The sequence below is a fragment of the Ylistrum balloti genome, unplaced genomic scaffold, assembly GCF_031769215.1.
Source record: "Ylistrum balloti isolate Yb309-2 unplaced genomic scaffold, AGI_CSIRO_Ybal_v1 Utg369688, whole genome shotgun sequence".
NCBI classification, from domain to species: Eukaryota; Metazoa; Mollusca; class Bivalvia; order Pectinida; family Pectinidae; genus Ylistrum; species Ylistrum balloti.
The window spans coordinates 439,185-463,074 of NW_026781925.1; the positions used below are offsets into that span (position 1 = coordinate 439,185).

Below are 23,890 nucleotides of genomic sequence, written 5' to 3' on the forward strand. Positions count from 1 at the left end.
GCAGCAAAATGGCTTGGACAAGTTTGTGTTTCAGGGTAGTTGGTTCAAGGTCAAGGTCATTGTTACTATTTTTCAGAAAATCATTATCAGCACTTTAATGGCTTAATTCCATAAGGGATTCTCTCACACACTTCTACAGTGTGCTTATTTGTCCTTCACTTGGATGGATTCTGGGCAGAAAATGTTTTTTGAGTATATGATGCAGTAAACAAGCTAGACTGTCTAGCTCGACTGTTTGCCAACTAGGTGGATCAGTAGTAAATTGAGGAAACTGATGAGCCCTTCTGGAATTCTTTTGATTTCTCAGTTGCTTCCCCTGATTTATTTTAACTTGAGATGATGTAGCAATTATCAGAGCAGCTTACTGAGTACTGTTTGTTTTGCTTGAATTAAGTAATTTCCAACAAATCTGACTTATAACAAAATTAATAATGTGACTTATAACAAAATTAATAATGTAACAATGTGGTTACTCGCCACACGTATCTCACATTCACTAAAAGGACCAAAACTGTTGATGCGAAAAAATAGATTGCCTGCAGCTTTCCTGCCCAGAAGATGAAGATTTTATCAGGGTTTTTTTTGTGACCTATATCTCTTGTCTGTTTAAACTCTGTTATTTTAGTTAAGATATTTTTGTTTTGATTGAGAATTTGATTGGCTGATATTGATTGTGATTAGGGTGTGTGATTGTTGATATATTTTCTATAGCAGCTGTTATATCTTGTTTATATGGCTACACAGTTATAATTTAGGAATGTTGTTCACTGACTGGTTTGATGGGGTCCCACAGAAGGAGAGACAAAAGCAAATTTCAATCCCTTACAAAATATGTATCCTAAGTCATGAATTAGAAATTTTTAGAGATTTTTTTTAACAGGAAATGTTCTAACAACCAAATAACTGATTTGTTAAGGACACTCAACAGGTAACTTATATTGTTATGGTGTACCATTGATCCCCCTAATTCATACATACTCCATTGTTAAAGGTAAATTTCAGCATACTCCACGACACTATGTTGGTTGTTACCGGTAAATATTGTGGCCTATCGTGAACTTCCAATCACAACTTTACTATCTCTGAAGTATTTTACCCCAGTGTGACCTACAGGGTACAGTCCCCATGATACTCCATACCGCCTATATATACAGCTGAACGTTTAGCTTATCAACACAAGACTGAACGTCTTACCAGGGACTGGTAAATCTTAGTGAATTAACAGCTAGTGTAAAATTAATGGAACCTGTATTTATTAAAGTTCAGTTTTATTTCATTGTGTTGGATGATATTGAAATTATAATTTTATGAAAGGTTGAGAGTGATTGGAAAAGTGATCTTAGAAAACAATTATCAGAGTCAGAAAATAATACTCCAACAAAAGTATCTTGAAACCAATTACGATGGAAGTGGAGTCCAGCCATAATCGTCCATTAATGTGCCACAGTCACAGTGTACCTCTGTACCATGTTAACTACAGTGAGCCCCCTACCCCTACATCTGACAGCTGTCTGTGTGGAATAGGGGCACTACAGTCAATACATTCACGCTCGCTGCCAACTTCTCCCTCAGAAAGCATTCTCTCAGAACAATTCAGAGACAGCAAGGGACTATTTTCAAAGTTTAGAAGGCGATTATCGGAGAAAAGAAGAATATTTTTTGGTAAAAGAAGGAAAAGTTCGCAGGAATCGGCTTATCACTTGGATACTTTATTTGATGATGTTGGAAGGCGACTCAGTAATTCCTCACGAGACAGCGTTTTAGAGGAGTTTCAGGTGGGCAATATTTTTAGTATATATTGCAGTAATTGAAGTTTCCTGTAGAATTTAAGCTTAACATTCTTATACTCAGTTCTGTTTTCAAATTATTTTCGCAAAGTCATTGCCATCTTTGTGCATATCATATAAAACATGTTTTGTCTATTGGTATGTTGATGCGTCTCAGAAAACTAGACTTTTGTGTGTTATGGAAGAAAAATTCAAGTGAAATTCCATTAGGATTTGGCTATATTACTAGATATGATTGATTTTGATTTCTAGATACAGTCGAGGTTTGTTATCTCCAAGTCAGTGAGACCATGGGAAAACTTCTACTTATCTCATTCTTCACTTTAGGTAAAACTGAATGTTAGTGTAAATTTTGGCCTGGTGGTGTAGTATGATAAAGTGAAGCCTATGGTAAAGTGAACTGCGGTTCATTTCACCATTATGGTATTTTGAGTTTAAAGCATGGTGATGAGAGTTACATGGTCCTATAGTCCTCTACTAGTAACTGAAGGAATCTATTCTGTTTTTGTCTGTAAATTGTGTACACTGTTGTATGCAGTGTAAACTAACTTGCCTCTGAGCAGTGTTTCTGTTTAATGTGAATAAATAACATTTTGAAAATACATTATTTAATTGGCCTAAAGCATTTAGTAAATATCAGATATTTGTATGTACATCTGGTTTATTTGAGGCTGATTATATTTATATTCCTTTATCTATCACATGATATATAAACTTGGTTCATTTTACAACTGTGAAATAAGTTATACAACTTAAACTAATGCTTGTTGGACCAGATTGAGGTACACGAACAGTCTGAGAGGAAATCAGAATACTTGGGGAAAACTCACATGATCGGTAGATGACTGCTTACGTTTCTACATCTCTGCAGGGAAACAATGCTTGTAAGACAACCTATGTTCTCTACTTCTATACAACTTCCTCCTTTACAAACTCTTCAATCCCAAAGACAACAACATCCCAGATTCAGTGTCTGCAAGGAAGCATCTCCATCTCCTATAGCTTCTACCCTTAGAGTGGTCAACAGCATCAAATCTGTAATAGGAAGGAGGAATGAAAAACACCTTGCTATCGCTGGGGTTCGAACTAGTGACACTTCTTTCTCTAGCGAGAAACTCTACTGCCGACCTAAACGGAAGTTTCTACTAGCTAATTATAGTAAGGTAACCTGTGTTGGGGTTCAAACTAGTGATACTTCTTTCTCTAGCGAGAAACTCTACTGCCGACCTAAACGGAAGTTTCTACTAGCTAATTATAGTAAGGTAACCTGTGTTGGGGTTCAAACTAGTGATACTTCTTTCTCTAGCGAGAAACTCTACTGCCGACCTAAACGGAAGTTTCTACTAGCTAATTATAGTAAGGTAACCTGTACACTCAACATTAACACTGTACGATGGCAAACACATTACTTCTTCCTCAAAGTCAGGTCTCATCAAACAACAGTGAAATAGCAATGGTTGGTAATTGTGCTGAACAGTAGTATCGCTGTGTGGGCTTATTACTAGGCATGAGCTTATCATTTCATAAGTGGATTGACACTTACTGCTTCACCATTCCACCACCCCCCAAAAAAAGGTGGTGAGGATGTTTCATGTTTACGATTTTTTACCAGAAGGAAATTTCATTCAGATCAGTTTTAAAATGATAAACTGATTTTTTTGTTTTTTTAGTTAATGTCTTTTAGCTTAAGTTATCTGCTTTGCATTGTTCCACTTGTCTAAGCTATCAAACAAGCTGACATATATATAATACTGGACTGATTCTCTAGGGTCACTGTACATTCAAGTGTTTACTCCCAGTTGGTATGGGCTGACATGTTAAAAAGCACATTTATATCCAATAGTGGCTATATTTTAGATTTTGCTGTTGTCGTATATGCTTGGATATCTTGGTATGTTTGCACAGGTCATAAATGTTCCCATTGCTTTGTCAGACAGTAGTAAAAACAGATATAAATCATTACACTTGATAGAAATGTGTAATAGATTAAAGAACAGTCCACTGTATAAAGTAAGATGGAACAGTTGGGAAGATTGTAGCTTACCACTCTTCCCTAAGGCTTTCGCAGATAGCAGAGATCCTTGATATTGGACATCTCGTAGGAAGGAAACTGCTTCCTTATTCCTAATGTTAAAGCACTGACATTACATTGTCTACAGGAGTACTATATACTGTGAACTATAAATGTCATTTATGTACTTAGGTTTAGTGTCCTCACACTCTCTCTCGGTCAAAACTTGATAAATTATTTGATATTAACCTTAATCAGCTGTTACCATGGCAATGGTTGCCACTGATGTGGTATTGCCACTTGACTTACCTGATAAGGAGTTATTGACATGGGTAGCTATTTCTGCTTTTATCCCAATACCAGTGCCACTGAAGTGAAGTACTGTATCCCCGGGATTTAAAGGCGATTCCAGCTGTCATCTCGTGTGTCAACTGTATGTGACATATTCAATACATGTACTTGTTTCTATCCAGGCTAAAAGAAGACACTTTGAGGCATGCCTAAGTCTTGCCTGAAATGTACCTCTGTCTAAATATACATAGATGGTCTTATTACCAGGCATTGGGTTATTGACAGAGAAAATATACATCGATGGTCTTATTACCAGGCATTGGGTTATTGACAGAGAAAATCTACATATGTGGTGTTATTACCAGGCATTGGGTTATTGATAGAGAAAATATACATACATGGTCTTATTACAAGGCATTGGGTTATTGACAGAGAAGATATATACATAGGTGTTCTTATTACCAGGCATTGGGTTATTAATAGATAAGTAGGTAACTTTTATAAACACTGCACCTAAGCTTATTAACGATTCTTGTTATTGGTGTGGTGTCTCATCCTAACAGCTGAGTTAGATATAGTAAGTTTATTTGTTCGGTGGGTTTTATCGCCTCATGAACAGCCATGCTAGTTTGGAGGCAGTGTCTCTTGTAGTACCTGGTGGCTACCTCACTGAACGCCATACAGGAGGCCATTTACATGTTTTCAAAAGCAATAAGGGTAAAGTTCTCAGGGATACAACCACAACAGCATAGACCAGTCTGTTTCACAACTTCCTGAGAAACACAAACTTCCATGGATGAGGCACAACAATTGAAATTAAAGTGGTTCTTTTTAGGTATTATGTAGGTCAGAAAACCTTATTCTGAGATAATTGGAGAGAATTGATTGGATGAAATATTCTTTGTTACTCTAATCAACCAGATGGAATTTCCGATAATGGTCTATACCTGACTGTTGTTTGTTAAACACTCAGACATTTGAGTATCAGGCTTCAGAATTGTTTTATGAGTGTAGACAAATGACCATCCATATGATACAGAGGCTGGTTACACGTGTTACTATGGTGAGATTGGCATGAAATTGGCTTCTTTTTATTGACGTAGCTGTAGTAATTTTCCAATAACTTGGATAAGACTTTCCTGTTGAGAGTTATTTTCCCATGTTTATGTAATCTTGAGTCATCAGTAGTAGACTCCCTCAACTTCCTTTGCAGTTAGGACGGGCTGACTAGAATACATGTTAACATTTCCATGTACCTTTGACATTAGTGGCAGTTTGATGTTTTACTCCTAAATGAAGCATTCAGTGAGTGCTTAATTTGTCTTTAAATGTTTGATCGAATGTGATTGAGGTGTTGCGGTAACTCCTACTCCTACACGTACGGAAACATACGTTGCCGGCAACAACAACTTCCGACAAGATTCTACTATCACTTGACAAATTGAAGTAGTGTAAGCAAACTAACCACGCCATCGTGTTGTGGGTATTAGGGTGTATACTTGTTTAGGTGTCACTACCTAGGCTGTTGTACCATCCTTCACCTACGTGTTGTTTCGCAGACATCAGATATTGTGTGTTATATATAAAGCGATATGGCTCTCTCACTCTTAGCATTATAGAGCTTTGACTTGAACTTTCAAAGTCTGTTTCATTTGTGTTGAAAGGTTTTAGATCTTCGAGGAATTCAGAGTAGTTTTATAAGTGAAAACTTTTAGTGATAATCTGTGACTTATATTCTCTCAAAAGGCAGAAAAATATATTCTTTGTCTGATATTGTGATGAAAGGTAAACTAAAGAAGCAGAAATGTGTTCGGCCATTGTTACACAAGAAAGTGGACTTACTACCTAAATCTGTGATAATGGTAAGGACAACAGTGTTGTTTGTCAGCTGTTGTTGGAAAACTTTTTGTTCTGGAGCAAGCAGTCATGTAAAACCTGATACTATATATGTGGTAAGACTGTAGTAACTTAGACATGGTTGTAAATGATTTGGATAGAAGGGATATTTATTCTGTGTGTTCATAGCTCTGATACTGGGGTAGGTATGTTTGCAGACTTCATTTCAAGGTCACAGTGCACATATTTATAACCACTGCTGACAATTCTGAAATACTCCTAGATAAGCTGTATACACTCGTTAAGCATTTTTACTCTAGAAATTAGGCAAATATTTCATAATATTAAAGATTAAATAGATACCATTAACCTGGAGGTTTTTCATTTAGGAAGCATCTGTCCTATACTGTCACAAGGAGGAGAAACTAATCTAGTTTGCTGCTGGTGATTATAGCTTGAAATGTTTGAGTGTCTTTGTAATGTTGGGAACACACAGAGCGTCTGTGTAGTGTTCCCAGATGTACACATCATTGGTAACACACAGAGTGTCTGTGTAGTGTTCTCAGATGTACACATCATTGGTAACACACAGAGTGTCTTTGTAGTGTTCCCAGATGTACACATCATTGGAAACACACAGAGTGTCTGTGTAGTGTTCCCAGATGTACACATCATTGGTAACACACAGAGTGTCTTTGCAGTGTTCCCAGGTGTACACATCGTTGGTAATACACGGAGTGTCTTTGTGGTGTTCCCAGGTGTATGCATTGTTGGTAACACAGAGAGCGTCTGTAGTGTTCCCAGGTGTACACATTGTTGGTAACACACAAAGTGTCTTTGTAATGTTCCCAGGTGTACGCATCATTGGTAACACACAGAGTGTGAGCATCAGGACCTTGGGTTACCAATATTGTGGTCCTGGGTTGGAAGTCATTTTCTCTCCTGTTAAACAGGAAATTTGCTTCAGATTAATAGTGATTCTGTTACATTAAGTTCAGGACAAGAATGTTTTGTGTTTAGTAAACTTTGTATTGAAATCTTTGCCCTGAAGCGTATTCACGACAAGAAGTGTGCTTTCTGCATCCTTATTGACCGTTTCCTCCATTTGGAGATGCAGATACGGCTGTTTAACAATTGTAATGTCTTTAAATTCCTTCTTATAAACTTGATTGTTGATTTCCTTTAGATATTCTAAATCTAAACACAAGACGCATGATTTGTTTTTGGTGAAAGTTAGAGAGATCAGAGAGAAAAAACTTGATAGCTGGAATCAAACCTAGGTCTCCAGCCAATATCTGTATGAGCCAAAGAGGTCTGCTCTCTCAGCTGAGTGACAGAGACCGTATTTAACACTACAAGCCATACTGACCCGTCAGTAGAGTGACAGAGACCATATTTAACACCATATATGAGTCTCAGCGACCTGCTCTTGATGCAGATATTTCTGAGTTGTTTTAGAATAAGGAATATTTACCCTCAGTAGATTATAAGCCTGACTCTATTTTACACTGTACTTCTTTATTTCAGAATGAGAATATTTACCGTGGGTTGTTGAGGAGCCTGCTCCACCCACTTGGAGTTCCAGACAAGACAGTGGGACTGCGCCCAGGAGACCTGGTGGACCATTTGAGAGAGGTAGTTTGCCTTGATCATGCATTATAAGAATGAGTATCATATATATATATCAATATTATAAACACATCAAAGTTCATGTAGTGTAGAATCCCCTTCCTCTTGCTGTGACTTAAGCTGTTAGAGTTAGGTTAGAGCTATAATTAGGCCAGCATTCATCTTCAAACTTAAAAGTCAAAAAACAGTTTTGGACAGCCTCTCTTTACCTCATCTCTATCACTTCTCTCTCATCACTTTATAATATTTCCTGTCTACTCATTTTCTTTTCTCGTCTGCTGAAAGCCCTAATAGTGGATGTAAAACCAGTCAAATAAATAAAACAGGCAATTTTAAGAATGCCTGCAAACAAGTCATTTATTACTTGTGATTTGTATCTCCTTTTCTGGATAAGCAAAGGGGAGCTAACTCATGGCCCTGATCTAGTGTAGGGGATAAGTTTATTAAAAAACAATTAAATAGTGTTTGTTGGTAATTCTGCTAAAAGCACTATGTACAGAATGTGTGGGTAGGCTTATTACAAAACATGAGCTTATTAGTGAATAAAAATTCAGTATAAACAGGGTTTTCCATTAGAGCCGGTCGCCGGCCAATTTGACCGGCTACTTTGATCATTTGGCCGCCTACACCAATCCAGTTCCGTAATAATGTTCCGTACACGACTACACGTACACGGCAGGCCAGCCTCCTACTTTCACTACACAGCCTACTACTAACAAAATTATGGAAAACCCTGATAAAACAGTAAGTGATATTTTAAATGTCCACTTAATATCCAGAACAAAGATGTTTAGCTCCATCATTTATGATGTTTGTTGTCTAGGTAATATTTTGTACCTATACATCATAGGAGTTAATTATCTTGATCAGTAGGAAATCCCTGATTAGACATTGGTCACCTACCCAAACAATTCTGTCCTTTGGTTTTGATATATGTTTCACCTTTTTTGGGGGAATAGTTTAGAGTGTTTTGTGACTGAGTAGGTGTTGGTATCAAGAATACATGTAAACTTAGGTGGTGTCTCCTACAAAACTGACCACTTACATACTGATAAGACCAGGTGATTGATTCAAGGGCGGTGTTAGTTGTGTTGGATATGTAAGCCAATGGCTTCCTGTTGACCATAGACTTAGTGAAGGACATCCAAGATAAACAGGTGTGCTTGACCTACCCCCAAACGTGTATGGTATACATACCTGGTGTACGCCCCTGGTGTACCTAATCACCTGAATGACCTTACACCAATCTTGGCAGCCATTAATCTGGCAATATGTCTTGTCTGTTGTAATAGTTCTTAATTCATGTCTCGTACCAGTAGCAGATCTTACTGAGGACAGATTTAAATATTAAACTTTATACATGACCATCGTGAGGGCAAGCTAGTTGGACCAAATGTATAAGCATAAAAGACAAGACAAAAGATCAGATTTGATTGAAATTGGCCATTTATTAATATAAAAACGACGAACTTGAAATATAAGAGTTTCAAGCATGAACAACAAATTTTACATGAGAAGACATTTGGTCCTAGGTGGGGATCAAAAACGTCCACACCTAGTTTATAACAAGAAATTAATACATATATGTTTTATAAAAGATGGACACATCAGAAAAACATTTTGTCCAAGGTGTGGATCAAAAACGCCACCATGGTGTTATTAAACTATCTTTATTTCTTAGATATACATATTTCTATATACTCTGTCATATTGAAACCAGCTGTATTTCAGGGATATGTACTAGGGACGTAATGTTATGTATATTTTCTATAAAACTAGCTTCCAGTCCAATTATGACAATTCTTCAGTCATTAAAAATGTTAACATTTAGACCTTGAAAGACCTAACTCTGACTGATCAGGTAGCAAAATAAGATCAGATCTGTCCTTATTTCATAAACAAACAACTTTGATCAAACTGTTTAAACCCATTAACAGAAACAGCCAAGATAATTCACTCTAATTGTTATTACAGTATTTTATTTACATCTAAAATCAAGGGATGGGCTTATTACTGGTAGGTAGCTTAAACAGGAACATTTTTTCCACAGATTTATTTCATCTTTATAAAACATGACAGTGATATTACTTGTATCACCTACTCAGAGTCAACCACTTTTCCATCATCATCATCATCATCATCATCATCATCATCATCATCATCATCATCATCATCATCATCATCATCATCATCATCATCATCGTCATCATCATCATCATCATCATCGTCATCATCATCATCGTCGTCGTCGTCATCATCGTCATCATCATCATCATCATCATCATCATCATCATCATCATCATCATCATCATCATCGAACATGAAAATATGTTAATAGACTTATTAATTTCCAATATACAAATGTTCATTGCCTGTTACAGTTCAAACACTTGGTATGTATTCTTTTCTTCAGGTGTTTGAAGTCGACCGAGATGAACATGAATTCTTTATCAAGGAAGAACTCTCCAACAAGGTAAGACTGATATGCAGTAACAGGTCAATTTGGCCTCTTGTTACACATCAATCACCTTAACTTCTTATATATAGAACGATACTCTCATATAATGTAAACAAGTTTTACTCTTTTCATTGAATATAGTCATAAGTTTTGCTCTCTGGACCCCTGGATCATATCAGGGCAAAATCAAAAGCACAAGGCAAATCACAGGCTGATACAAACTAGTTTTTTCATCTTGTCCACAAGGTGTCGCATATGGAACTTTCTAATTTGCCATGACATGTTCCAGGGATTGCAGAGAGTGAAAGTGATGGTAACTTTTGAAGTATCGAGGATAGTTTTGAATGTTACTTTTTAAGTAAATGGGTGTTGATAGAGTTTGGTTAGTTATTTAATTTTTTTCAAAAATGAGATTTATGCGGATTTTAGAGTTACATCATGCTGTTGATTGTTAGGCCTGCAAAATAAGGGTATGAGAATTATCTTCTTTGTCATTTTAGTTTTTGATCTTGGGTAGAATTAACTGTTATGTAAAGTTTTGAATTCTTGCTGGGAAATTTAAGAGAGATCCATTAGCTTAACGAAGTGAAATTAAAATGGAAACATTCAATAAAATATTTTCTGCTTTACCTTCAGCCAAAGTGTCTGCAAGCAAACATCACAGTCTTGGAGGGAGATGGGCTGAAAAAGCTGGATGGCTCTAACGGTAACTTATTTGTAATATCAAGATTTTACAAAATCCAGAAATACACTGAGTCTTGTTTGGTTATTATGTGTGGATGGTGGTTCAGACTGGAAAGTTTCCTGACCAGTATGCCACCTGATCTGCATACTATCCTCTCCTATTTATTTTTAGAACATCAGTAAAATTTAGCTCATTCATGACTTGATTAACTTACATACCAAGAGCAATAAATAAGATTTGAAATAGTACGAGGTAAAAACAATATTTAGTAATTCGACAATGATACACTTACTTACACTACCTCCTGATCTTTTATTGAACTCTGACATCATGACCTTTTATGTGACCCTATCATCAGACTTTGTATTTAATCATGAGTTCCTGACCTTGTGTTTGACCCTGACCTTCTGACCTTGTTTCAGAACTTGGTGACCCCTACTGCCTTGTCAGTATAGTCCATCCAATGCAGCGTAACCTCAAGGTCTCCCCAAAGTCATCTCCTCGGAACTCGCCTAAAATGTCACCAAAGAGCCGGAAAACATCTAGCAGTCTATCTACTGAACAACAGGAAGATGTACTGCGTACTGCTGCGGTCAAGAATTCAGCCTCTCCTCACTGGAATGATGAGTTCCAACTGTATGTTTTCTCTGTTTTGTATATTACTTGTTTGCAGTTCATCCACATTTATTTTTTAAGGAAAATATAATCTTTTGATTATTTTCAGTGATATTGTTAAAATTATATTTCACATTCTATTCTAAGAAAAACAATTTTCTGTCTACTTCTGTTTAAAATGCAAGTATGAAGAAAACAGGAAGATCTATTATGAAAACATGAAGACACATAGAAGGATGAAAATATAATTTTGATGACATGACTTGTAAAAGTGATGACAGTAATGTGAAGCATTGGTTTACAGATTATTGGATGAGCTGCTGATGGATGAGATACATGTGTACGTCTGTGACCAGGAGGAGGAGTCACATAGTAACGGAGAGAGTAAACACACCACTACTGACAGTAAACATTCTGACAAACACCACGGAATCAAACAGTATGTAAAATCATAGTGATGATCATCTGAAATAACCGTTCTTGTGTTCCTACATCATAACTTTGCCTTATTTTAAGCAGATATCTAAAGAATCACTTTGTTAAGTTATAAATGATTACCACTGTCTTTTTCAGCAATGTGACCAGCCTTTTCCGAATAATAAGGCAGATGGCTGACCATAACAAACATCATGATGGGTGTTGGGGACGAGTAGTAATACCTGTAAGAGTAAGTATTTGTCAGTCTAAGATTAATACTTTTCCTTAAACTGATATTTTCCTATCTGTGTAAAGCTTTAACAGATGTTTACAACACATTGACTCTTTGGTATGTTTTACAGGACATTCCAGCTCATGGCTGTGATTGGTGGTGGGACATCCATCCATTGTCTGGAAAGTCCAAGTCTGCTGGCCGTATCAGGCTCAAGCTTGACATCTCCCACAGTATGGTAGGTGTATACATGCCTTGTCTTCTACTTTAGGATATTGAACCAGAATTTATGTTCTGAAACAAAACCTCAAAGAGTTTAATGTCCAAACACTGTAACCTGTAATGATGAATGTGGAATCCGTGAAGTTTCTTTGTGTCTACTAGTGGCTTGTTGCTACATGTCAAAATTACCTCTGTTATAGGAGAATTACAGTGAGGCAGAGGAATGTTTCTCTGTGGAAGACTATTACCAGGCAACACAGCAGATATACGACCATATAGCAAAGGCTGCCAAGGTAGATAATCTATATACCAACATCACAATACCTTACTGAAGTACAATCAAGGTAGATAACTCTATATACCAACATCACAATACCTTACTGAAGCACAGTCAAGGTAGATAACTCTATATACCAACATCACAATACCTACTAAAGCACAGTCAAGGTCGATATACTATATATCAACATCACAATACCTTACTGAAGCACAGTCAAGGTAGATAACTCTATATACCAACATCACAATACCTTACTGAAGCACAGTCAAGGTAGATAACTCTAATTGTACAAACACTTTGCATACTATTAAGAAATGATCATAGAGTAAGAGAAAGTCACTATATGCAGTCTCATCCAAGGTAGATAACTCTGTATATCAACATATGATACTGATATAGAGTGTGGGTGAATCACAGCAAAATTGAATAATTCTCTCTCTTTTCCCTATTTTTTAAAGATTTTTACCTTTTGTCTATAAATGACTTTGCTATGATTTTAGGAGTCGGAAACAGCAATGGACAACCATTTACCAGCCAAGGAAAGGCGAATCCTGGATAGCTTTGCAATTTCACACAAAATTGGCAAATTGTCCCAGGCTGTGGTGTAAGTTGTACATTCCAAATAATACACAGCATTTTAATAGTTATACTTATCAACACATTTATCAATCTCATAAAAGATATTTATGATTATTTGTCTTTATTTTTTTTTTTAATTTCATATTTTGTTTTTTTATTTGTTATTTTTCTTTTTTTTTCAGCCATGTGATTGTCCTGCTGGAATGGACCACCACAAATGAGGATATTGTCCACACTGATCATGCCTTAACTACAGCTATCCATGACCTACAGATGACCTGGGTCACTCAACAGTTAGACGTTTCCACAGTCTCACAGAAGATGCCACTTACAGATGCAGAGGTGGCTGTTGGTTGATTTTAACTATTTTTGTTCAGTAAAACAAATATTTCACTAAAGTTAAAATGCTTTATCCATAATCTTTTGAATTTGATAAAACCTTGAAAAAAAGAGTTTTACCTCAGTTGCCAAAAAGATAGCTCCATCAAAGAAAAACTTAAGTTCTTTACATAATATTTTTGCACTTTTTTCCTTTCATTCAATTTTTCCTGTCACTTTACCATGGGCTTCACTTTATCATACTACATTGGTATCGTGTAATTTTAGAGTACTTTGTAATCAAGTGAAAATTAACATAATCTATATTTAAGTTATTCCTGGAATCTGTGTTCTCAAACTTTGCATAAAAAATGATTCAGCAGATGTTACGATTAGCTGGGTTTATTGCCCTGTGAACAGCACGGCCATTTTGAGTTTCCTTGTTTTCACAGCAATAAAGGGAGTTCACAATTTGCCTAAGAACTAACCAATAACATACTTGTCTGTTTTTCTGAGCTTCCTCAAGAAATACAAACTGCCATGGATTTTAAGTTTCTACTTCACTAATGAAATTAACTCTTAGATTATGGCACAGCTCCTCTATATCATCATGGCTATATCACATGTTTGTATTGATGGATATGAACAATGATTATCTTATAATTCCAATATTCTTTAATTTGTTATAATCAATTTACAAAGTACATGTATGATAGTGGATGTATTTAACGTTACAGATCTCCATGTACAGGAAAGCTGCCACCAAGTACATTGTTTGGGTGTCGGATCACCTGGAGGAACTGCCTGTCCTGTTTCCTCCCTCACTGGACAATATCAACATTCTTAAGGCCAAGTTAGGGTAGGTAGACCAGTCAACTTGTGGAATTAAAGGCCAAGTTAGGGTAGGTAGACCAGTCAACTTGTGGAATTAAAGGCCAAGTTAGGGTAGGTAGACCGGTTAGTTTGTGGAATTAAAGGCCAAGTTAGGGTAGGTAGACCAGTCAACTTGTGGAATTAAAGGCCAAGTTAGGGTAGGTAGACCAGTCAACTTGTGGAATTAAAGGCCAAGTTAGAGTAGGTAGACCAGTTAGTTTGTGGAATTAAAGGCCAAGTTAGGGTAGGTAGACCAGTCAACTTGTGGAATTAAAGGCCAAGTTAGGGTAGGTAGACCAGTCAACTTGTGGAATTAAAGGCCAAGTTAGGGTAGGTAGACCAGTCAACTTGTGGAATTAAAGGCCAAGTTAGGGTAGGTAGACCGGTTAGTTTGTGGAATTAAAGGCCAAGTTAGGGTAGGTAGACCAGTCAACTTGTGGAATTAAAGGCCAAGTTAGGGTAGGTAGACCAGTTAACTTGTGGAATTAAAGGCCAAGTTAGAGTAGGTAGACCAGTTAGTTTGTGGAATTAAAGGCCAAGTTAGGGTAGGTAGACCAGTCAACTTGTGGAATTCAAATCCAGTTTGAATGTCTATAATTGGTCCAATTCAGAATTAGTTTGGATAACTTCTAAGTCAGGAGGTGGGCTTATTACTGGATAAGAATGTCATTTGTTGGATATTTTCCTCTAAAACAAAAATATGGACTTATATGTAGACATGACCTTATTGGGGTTGTCATTACTATAATAATCCTCAGAAATGATTATATAGTAAAATATCTTGTCACATATTCATTCATTAAATATTGTGATACTTGAACAAACTTTAAAGAGTTTTACTTTGTGTAGGGAACATTGCGAAATGCACCTTAATTAATCAATATGAAAATATCTAAGATAATCATAAGACTTAGGTGGAAACCAAAGAGCATGCTTATTGATTATAATTTTGATGTATGAAATACTACGATATGAAAATAAGAGTATTTGTTTCCTTTCCCAGGATTATTATACAGCTAGTTGAACTTGACCTTTGGGAGACAAGGTCAGCACCATTGAATAACCTTACAGCCAAAGTCCTTAATAAGCTTCAGGTAGGTCAAAGGTCAAGCCAAATCAAAAGGTAAAGCTATGATAATAACAATTCTTATAAGGAAACGGAAAAAGAATGTTTTCTGACCTGAAATCAATAAAATCTCTTTTCAGGTATAAGGGGAGATCACTCCAAATCTTAGGGGGAACAGTTTAAGTGTTGATGGTGTATATGTGTATTTACTGTAGTAACCAAATTGTAGAATGCTGGTTATTGTGCTTACCTTTGTAAATTTGTGTCCATCAACACAGAAAACTCTTGAACAAATGGATTTACTCAAATACCTGGTAGACAATTATCAGAATATCAAATGATGCATAATATGGATTTTTCCGAAGAGAAAATTAAAATATGTGCACCAGTATTTTGGAGATATAATGATGATAAAAAACACCAGGGATGAGATTTTTTATTTTGTGTTCTTAATTTTCACATTTCTTACCCCCAACATCACTGAAGTCAGTCTCTTAATAGATTAAACAAATTGTATGATGCAGTTTATTAATCATGTGGTATATGTTGTATCTGCTACCAAATGAACATTTAGTGGTGCTCTTTTGCTTAATACATGTCATCTGTTCACTATCTATATGACCATAATGTCATTGATATCTTATTAGCTAGATATTGATTTGTAATCTACCTCAACGTCTCTAATATTTTGTCTTACCTTTTACAGGAGGACGTAGATGAATGGATGGACATCAAAGTGGCTGCTATCAAGAAACATGACCTTGTTAAGGATGCTGTCATCCCTGAACTGACTGCCCTTGGAGAGTTAGTCAACAGTGTATCATCACATCTCAATTCCATGGGCATTGTCAAGACGTTCTTCACAGCATTGGGCATTGTCTACTACAGAGTGGTGTCCTTTGCAGTGGAAAAAAAGGTAAACATCAAATTTCCAATCATTTATTTTAATTAAAGTTAGAGAAGGTTCTGGTAATATATTAGGTCCATATTTAGACATACATGAAAGCTCCAAATTCTTTTATCTAAAATATGAATAACTGTTTAGTAGCTGTTTTAATAATGCTGTGAACTGATTGAAGGTAATTGTGAAGTTTGGGCACTCAAGCAATTTTCTGTCTTAGAAATAAATCAAATTGTATGAATTGACTTATATCCAGGTGACCCTGAATATCGATGTATGAAAGGTATGCCTAGTTACAGGAAAATATGTAATATGATATGTGCGTGTAGTTGAAGCTAAGAATATGATAGTACGAGTAAGATAATTTATGTGTATTATGTAAAGGTAAGCCCTGTGATGAAGGAGCTGATGATGGAGATGGACAAATATCAGCGACGTTACCACAATTTTCCAGTCAATGTCACCGCAAGTAGTCGTCTCTCTCTCAGGGTCTATTTTGCTGTCCGGAAGTTCTACAACATTATCCGTGACAACATCAGTCGACGGTAGGTGCATAACAATTTGGAACTCTCAAACTAAATGGTAGGGGGTGAAAGCTATGAATCTGCTGTATACGCTGAGAATGTAACTGGTAACAGACAGAAGAGTGTTTACTGTATGCTCTCAGAACTTAAAGATGGAAACCAGGGATGGGTGTCTACTGTATACTCTCAGAACCTAAAGATAGAAACCAGGGATGGGTGTCTACTGTATACTCTCAGAACCTAAAGATAGAAACCAGGGATGGGTGTCTACTGTATACTCTCAGAACTTAAAGATGGAAACCAGGGATGGGTGTCTACTGTATACTCTCAGAACCTAAAGATAGAAACCAGGGATGGGTGTCTACTGTATGCTCTCAGAACTTAAAGATGGAAACCAGGGATGGGTGTCTACTGTATACTCTCAGAACCTAAAGATAGAAACCAGGGATGGGTGTCTACTGTATACTCTCAGAACCTAAAGATAGAAACCAGGGATTGGTGTCTACTGTATACTCTCAGAACCTAAAGATAGAAACCAGGGATGGGTGTCTACTGTATACTCTCAGAACTTACAGATGGAAACCAGGAATGGGTCTTGTGTAAGGTTTTAAATAACCCATTCCGTAAAATTAAATACATGATATTAATAATGATTAAAATTCTGCTTACAGGGATGTGTTTCGACTTTCTATTTCCCACTATCAGCAGTGGTACCAGGAGGCTCTAGTGTTCTGGGTACAGACCTTCAGGACGGAGTGTACTAACCGTATAGAACGTGCCTTGGAAATAGACAAAGATGTGTGTACTGCTTATGTAAAAGTATCATGTAATAATGTCTACATTGTATATCCAGAATGCTCTTTTTCCCTAAATAAGAATATAAAATCTAGCAAAACAATTATTAGCAGTATGCCTTTATAATTTATTTTATATTTGCCCTTAAATTTTAAGTTTATTTTGAAAGTTTGTTTCTTCAAAAAATATGAACTTGTCAATTTTTTTGAAAATTTGTATGCTTTTTGAAACTTTCAAACATTTAGTTTTCTTTTATATGAAAAGTTAGCTAGATAATCTATCTTTTATACTTGCAGGTGGTTGTTGCAACATCTCTTGTGAAATTTTCAAATTCTTCGGTTGATGTTCTTTCATGTTTTGCCAAGGTGAGCTATTAAAAATTATAGAATAAATGTCATTTTTAATTTTTTTTGTTTATCTGTTGTAAAGTAGTGAAGATAGGAGAGAAATATCAGTATAATTATCGTTTCGATACATTGTTGTCAGATAACAGAATATATGACACATTAGATTTATCTGTTGTAAAGTCATGAAGATAGGAGAGGAGAGATATATTGTTGTCAGATAACAGAATATATGACACATAGATTTATCTGTTGTAAAGTCGTGAAGATAAGAGATAAATATCAGTATAATTATCGTTTCGATACATTGTTGTCAGATAACAGAATATATGACACATTAGATTTATCTGTTGTAAAGTCATGAAGATAGGAGAGAAATATCAGTATAATTGTCGTTACGATATATTGTTGTCAGATAACAGAATATATGACACATTAGATTTATCTGTTGTAAAGTCGTGAAGATAAGAGATAAATATCAGTATAATTATCGTTTCGATACATTGTTGTCAGATAACAGAAGAATGGCGGCAGATAGACTTCCATGATCCAGACTCAGCTTTGATGGGGGTGACAAAGATCACAGATGTAAGTTAGTAAAAAAAAACTTTCACCAGTTATTCGGATCTGATCAACATCATATTTACTTTCAAATTCAAATAATACTTCAGTTTAAAGCAAAAAAAAATCAATTTTATGAATTTAAAACAATTTTTCATTTTAAAATTTAAAGCTCAAAATTTGTTTTCGAAAGGTACCAGTAAGTTTGAATAATAAACTACTGAAGAAAGAATAAACAAGAAAAAAACCTTCTTTGCAGTTGATTTGTGACGGTGCTCGGATGTATGGAGAAAAGATACATTCCATTTTAGAGAGAAACTGTTACTATGATGACTCGTTGGAGCAGTTTGATGTAACAGAAAGAGTAAGTGACCTTTATCTCACGTACTTGACAGGGTGATCCCTGTTTGTTAGTGATAGGACAGCTCAGTGGATATGGAAGGACGGCTGGCAGGCACTGTAACGCTACTCACAATACAGTAGCATCATCATTTTATGTAGTGTAACCTTGTCGACAGTGGAGAACGTAATCAAGGACGTACATCTCATGGAACATGATGATGGTACAACAAATATATTTCAGTACAGCATACTATTTGTTTTTGACCAGTCAAAGTCTGACATGAGGGTTGTCAGCCTCGTGTTGACCAGTCAAAGTCTGACATGAGGGTTGTCAGCCTCGTGTTGACCAGTCAAAGTCTGACATGAGGGATGGCAGCAATACAGACTCAATAAAAATTCTATTTATCTCATACTATCACATTATGAGTAAAACTGTTTACAAAAGTCTTTTTACCACAATCACAACAGATGCTGCTGTGTCCTTTATTATCAGATCGCCCACAGACTTAGTATTCTGTATTTTCTGAACGTTTTTCAAAGTGTTTTTGCATCAAATACATATCTTGTTAAGATTTTTCTGAAAGTTTTACAGTGTGCGTGTTAAAACTGTTTTTGTAGCAGCTGTTTGTTCCTGTTTCAGCTGTGTATCACCCTGAACAACATTGAACATGTCCGCCAGTACCTCACAGAACTGCCTCAACTCTTAGACTGGGACTCTGTAGTCATGCTTATATCTACACGATATGAAAATGATGATGTCGGACATCAAGCCATGTCAACCTTGAGGAGACTTGTGGACACAGCAAACAAAGAGATAATTTTAAAGAGTTCGCTACTTTTACAGCAAATAACGGAGAAAATGAGAGTTGATATCGCACGGTATATGGAAATATTTACTATACAACAACCGGAGAAGGCATCAGTAAGTTCATAAGACTGTTTATCTGTGTTTCAACAATTAATTTCAATGTCAAGGCGCTGTTTTATGTAAATTGTAGAATTTTGTGATAGTCATTTCCTTAAAAGAAATGTTTAGCATCTTTCTTTTTTCTTTCCCTCCCCCCATCCCCTTTCCCAAACCTCAAATTTAAAAATAAAATAAAGAAGAAAAAAAACATGAAAATTCTCATAAGATTTTTCTTATTTGTGTGTTTTAGTCAGTAGACCAGCTGATTGGCTACTTATCAACCAATCTGATGACGCTACATGACCGTCTGATGTCATCCATCTTCCCTCGGGTGGTCCTCCAGCTTTGGGGTACAGTTGTAAACTTGCTGGACCAACAAGTTCAAGTTGGGGTAAGTATGATAGGATTCTGGTTTAGTGGTCTTGTACCACATTTGAAGTGCTTTTAAAACCATATACAAAGTGCTTATTTCTTTTGTTGGTCTTTTCTTTTCTTTTTTTTTTCAATTATATCAATTTAAATTGAAATGAATTAAACCATTTTCCTGAGTGTAATTATCCCTATAACAAGTAATAGGGTTATGTTGAATAACCTTCAATGCAGAAAACTCAGGTGTCAAAAGAAATGTTTCATTCTATTCATCACAAAACTGCTTCATGTATGAAATGAACTAATATGGAGAATTTCTAAAAGAAATCCTCTGAGAACTCACATATCTTATGGTATATCATGTACTTTGCATTAATTCTACTTTATTTTTTTTTCTGGCAGAAAAAACCAGAATATTATCAGCAAATGAAACAGGTAAGTGTCAGAAACCTGTTGTAATTTACTCTTGGTCCTGTGAGGACTAGGTTGAAATATTTTTTACAAAGATACCAAATAATTTACCTAACTTGTAATTGTCCAAAACCAAAATGAACTGGTAAATTGAAGATTTAATATTTTGTTTGATTGTAAATTGATGATGTTTTCATTATATAATTGATTTGTCAAACAGCATTGAGAAGATATAAAACTATGTGTTCCAGAAGAAAGGTTCAATAAGTTACATACCTTAAAGACATCGCTATATATCTTTGTTTCAGCATGTGCGAGCGTTGACCTCCTATTTTGTTCGTGGTGGTTGTGAAGATGACAAGATTGATACGTGTCATTTTGAAGCACTGAAGCAAAGGATTGACATAAACTGTATGTCTACTGAGGAATTAATGCTTGCCTATCTCAAATCACTTGCTGATAACTTAGTAAGTTCTTACCTGGAGTTTTATTATGCTACCCTAAGGGAGAGCATGTTGTTGCCACTTTATCCATTCGTCTGACTGTCTGTCTGTTCGTCATAATTTTGGCCCAAGCATAACACAAAAATTATAAGAGATATCATCATAAAACTTTCTTGGTAGATAGATCTCAACAAGGAGAAGTGCAATATACAAGAGCTATAACTCTCTTTTGCATAATATAGAAGTTATTGCCCTTTGTTAATTTTCATACTTTAATTTTGTCCCGTTCGGGGAGCAAGACTTGTCTCTGACAGCCCTTGTTGTCAGATAAAAAAACTAATGACATCTAAAAAGAAGGTACTAATTTTGAGCGCTGTTTATCATCAGTTAGATTTTTTGGTCTAACAGGCCAAATAACTGGCCCCTTAAAACCATGCTGGATATTGAGACAACTGCAGGAATTAGTGTGAATCCCTGTGAAATAAAGATATGGTGATTGTTAAAATACTACTGTATACACTGACTAAGTGTTGCAGATGATGTAATTTCTGTTATTTTTGTACAGGAAACACCAGTGGAATATTTTGGCCATCTTGCTGTAAAGACAGCCTACCTAGAGGAGACAAGAGGCAACATAACTCTTTTTGTCAAAGGTACAAAACTCAGGTCACTTGTTATACCTGTCAAATTGTTATAAAAATGTACAAAACTCGGGTCACTTGTTATACCTGTCAAATTGTTATAAAAATGTACAAAACTCGGGTCACTTGTTATACCTGTCAAATTGTTATAAAAATGTACAAAACTGGGTCACTTGTTATACCTCTCAAATTGTTATAAAAATGTACAAAACTCGGGTCACTTGTTATACCTCTCAAATTGTTATAAAAATGTACCAAACTCGGTTCACTTGTTATACCTCTCAAATTGTTATAAAAATGTACAAAACTCGGGTCACTTGTTATACGTCTCAAATTGTTATAAAAATGTACAAAACTCGGGTCACTTGTTGTACCTGTCAAATTGTTAAAAAAATGTACAAAACTTGGGTCACTTCTTAAATGTTTGACAAATATATTTCAAAATGTACAAAACTCTGGTAATTTCTTAAATCTTTGTTAGATTTATTTTAAAATCTCACAACTTTGTGAAAGGAGTACTTAAACATTTTGTTTCTGTAAACCTGGAATTTTTTTGCCTCTTAAATTTCTGCCCTTTTCGTCCATGAAAAGTGATGGCAAATTTAAGATGGGGGCAGAATTGGTTCACATATATGCCCTTTCATATAACAATCAGAGGGCAGAGTGAACATGAGGTGAATTCATGAATAGTGATATATATAGGGAGGAAATAACTTCGACCAAAATATCCTAATATACAGTACTGAATCTTCACATAAAATAATTAACTCATTACATTGATGTTATAGACTTTTGACATATCACTAATTCTGTTATCAGTGATTCGAGCGACGGACCTGCCTGGTCTGGATCCATCTGGACTCAGTGACCCCTACGTAGTGACCAGTGTCCTCCCTCAGACCATGTTCGGTCACCACAAGCCGCAGAAGACACGAGTAGTGGAGAAATCTCTTAATCCTGTCTTCAATGCCACATTCCAATTGTAAGTTTGTAAAAAATTTATCACATCAGATGGATAGCACATAATGCTGAGGTAAAATTGAGTAGATTGTCTGTTTAATGGTGAGGTCAAATTTAATGGATTATCTGTTTGATGGTGAGGTCAAATCAAGTAGATTGTCTGTTTAATAGTGAGGTAAATTGAGTGGATTATCTGTTTAATAGTAAGGTAAAATTGAGTAGATTGTATGTTTAATGGTGAGGTAAAATTTAGTGGATTATCTGATTAATGGTAAGGTAAAACATAGTGGATTATCTGTTTACTGATGAGGTCAAATTTAATGGATTATCAGTTTGATGGTAAGGTAAAATTGAGTAGATTGTATGTTTACTGGTGAGGTCAAATTGAGTAGATTGTATGTTTAATGGTGAGGTCAAATTGAGTAGATTGTATGTTTACTGGTGAGGTCAAATTGAGTAGATTGTATGTTTACTGGTGAGGTAAAATTTAGTGGATTATCTGATTAATGGTGAGGTAAAATTTAATGGATTATCAGTTTGATGGTGAGAAATATCCTGTTTTAACAGCCCGAACATTCCTCAGGAGTACTTGACCACAAAAGGTGCGGTCATTCTGCTAAGTGTATTGGACCATGACCACTTTGGACAAGATGACTTTGCTGGGGAGGTTGTACTTCATCTATCTGGGGTAGAGCGCATCAGTATGTCTGAGACGGTTGATGCAAAACCTGTTGTCATGATGGCCATCAAACGTTCTGTCACACCGACACAAGGCCCATATAAGGTAATCATGTGACCTAGATATTTCATGTATCAAAGAGAACATTTAAAAATGTAAATTGCTGTCATAAAATAAAATTAATTAAATTGAAATATTGGTATTCATAATGCATACTTAATTGATACTATCAAGTTAAAACAACATACAGAAATGTAAATATATTTCAATTATATTTTTAATACAATTATTTCTGTTTAAAAATTGGTGAACAAGATTACAGCTAAAAAAATTTCACTCCAATTTTATAAATCAAATTTAAATGATAACTTTTCAATGGTATATATAGCATTGTTAGTCTGTCAGACTGCTTTGTGTAATTCACATCCCTTTAGTGTAATAACTGGAGGTTGTCAGACCTTTGTATAATTGTATAATTATGATTTGTCCAATAGGTATTATTAGAGAGGGCCTCTTGGGATCGATCAGCTAAACATTACGTGGCAGAGAGGCGACGATACCTAGACGTGAAAAGTGTGAGGACAGACCAGCCTTCTAAAATGTCTAGCTTCTTCTCCTTCCTCAAAGGTCCGAAGACGTGAACTCACCATTACACAATACAAGCAGATGTCCATTCCTGCAGTAGACCTGACATCCATTAACGATTATGGAAGT

The 23,890-nt window shown here is 35.7% G+C and overlaps 1 protein-coding gene across 1 annotated transcript; it reads left to right on the forward strand.

Moving 5' to 3' along the window:
- Positions 1 to 1,403: 1,403 nt before the first annotated feature.
- Positions 1,404 to 23,817, forward strand: LOC132565033 (protein unc-13 homolog D-like). Its single transcript, XM_060229639.1, has 27 exons — positions 1,404 to 1,775; positions 7,453 to 7,560; positions 9,968 to 10,027; positions 10,649 to 10,718; positions 11,120 to 11,333; positions 11,617 to 11,751; positions 11,886 to 11,979; positions 12,092 to 12,199; positions 12,384 to 12,476; positions 12,964 to 13,067; positions 13,225 to 13,384; positions 14,098 to 14,219; positions 15,237 to 15,327; positions 16,006 to 16,215; positions 16,585 to 16,745; positions 17,396 to 17,522; positions 17,816 to 17,884; positions 18,377 to 18,451; positions 18,684 to 18,788; positions 19,407 to 19,688; positions 19,924 to 20,064; positions 20,445 to 20,477; positions 20,762 to 20,920; positions 21,462 to 21,549; positions 22,357 to 22,519; positions 23,065 to 23,281; positions 23,671 to 23,817. Exons 1-27 carry the CDS (start codon positions 1,404 to 1,406, stop codon positions 23,815 to 23,817), a joined length of 3,708 nt encoding a protein of 1,235 aa, XP_060085622.1.
- Positions 23,818 to 23,890: the final 73 nt, after the last annotated feature.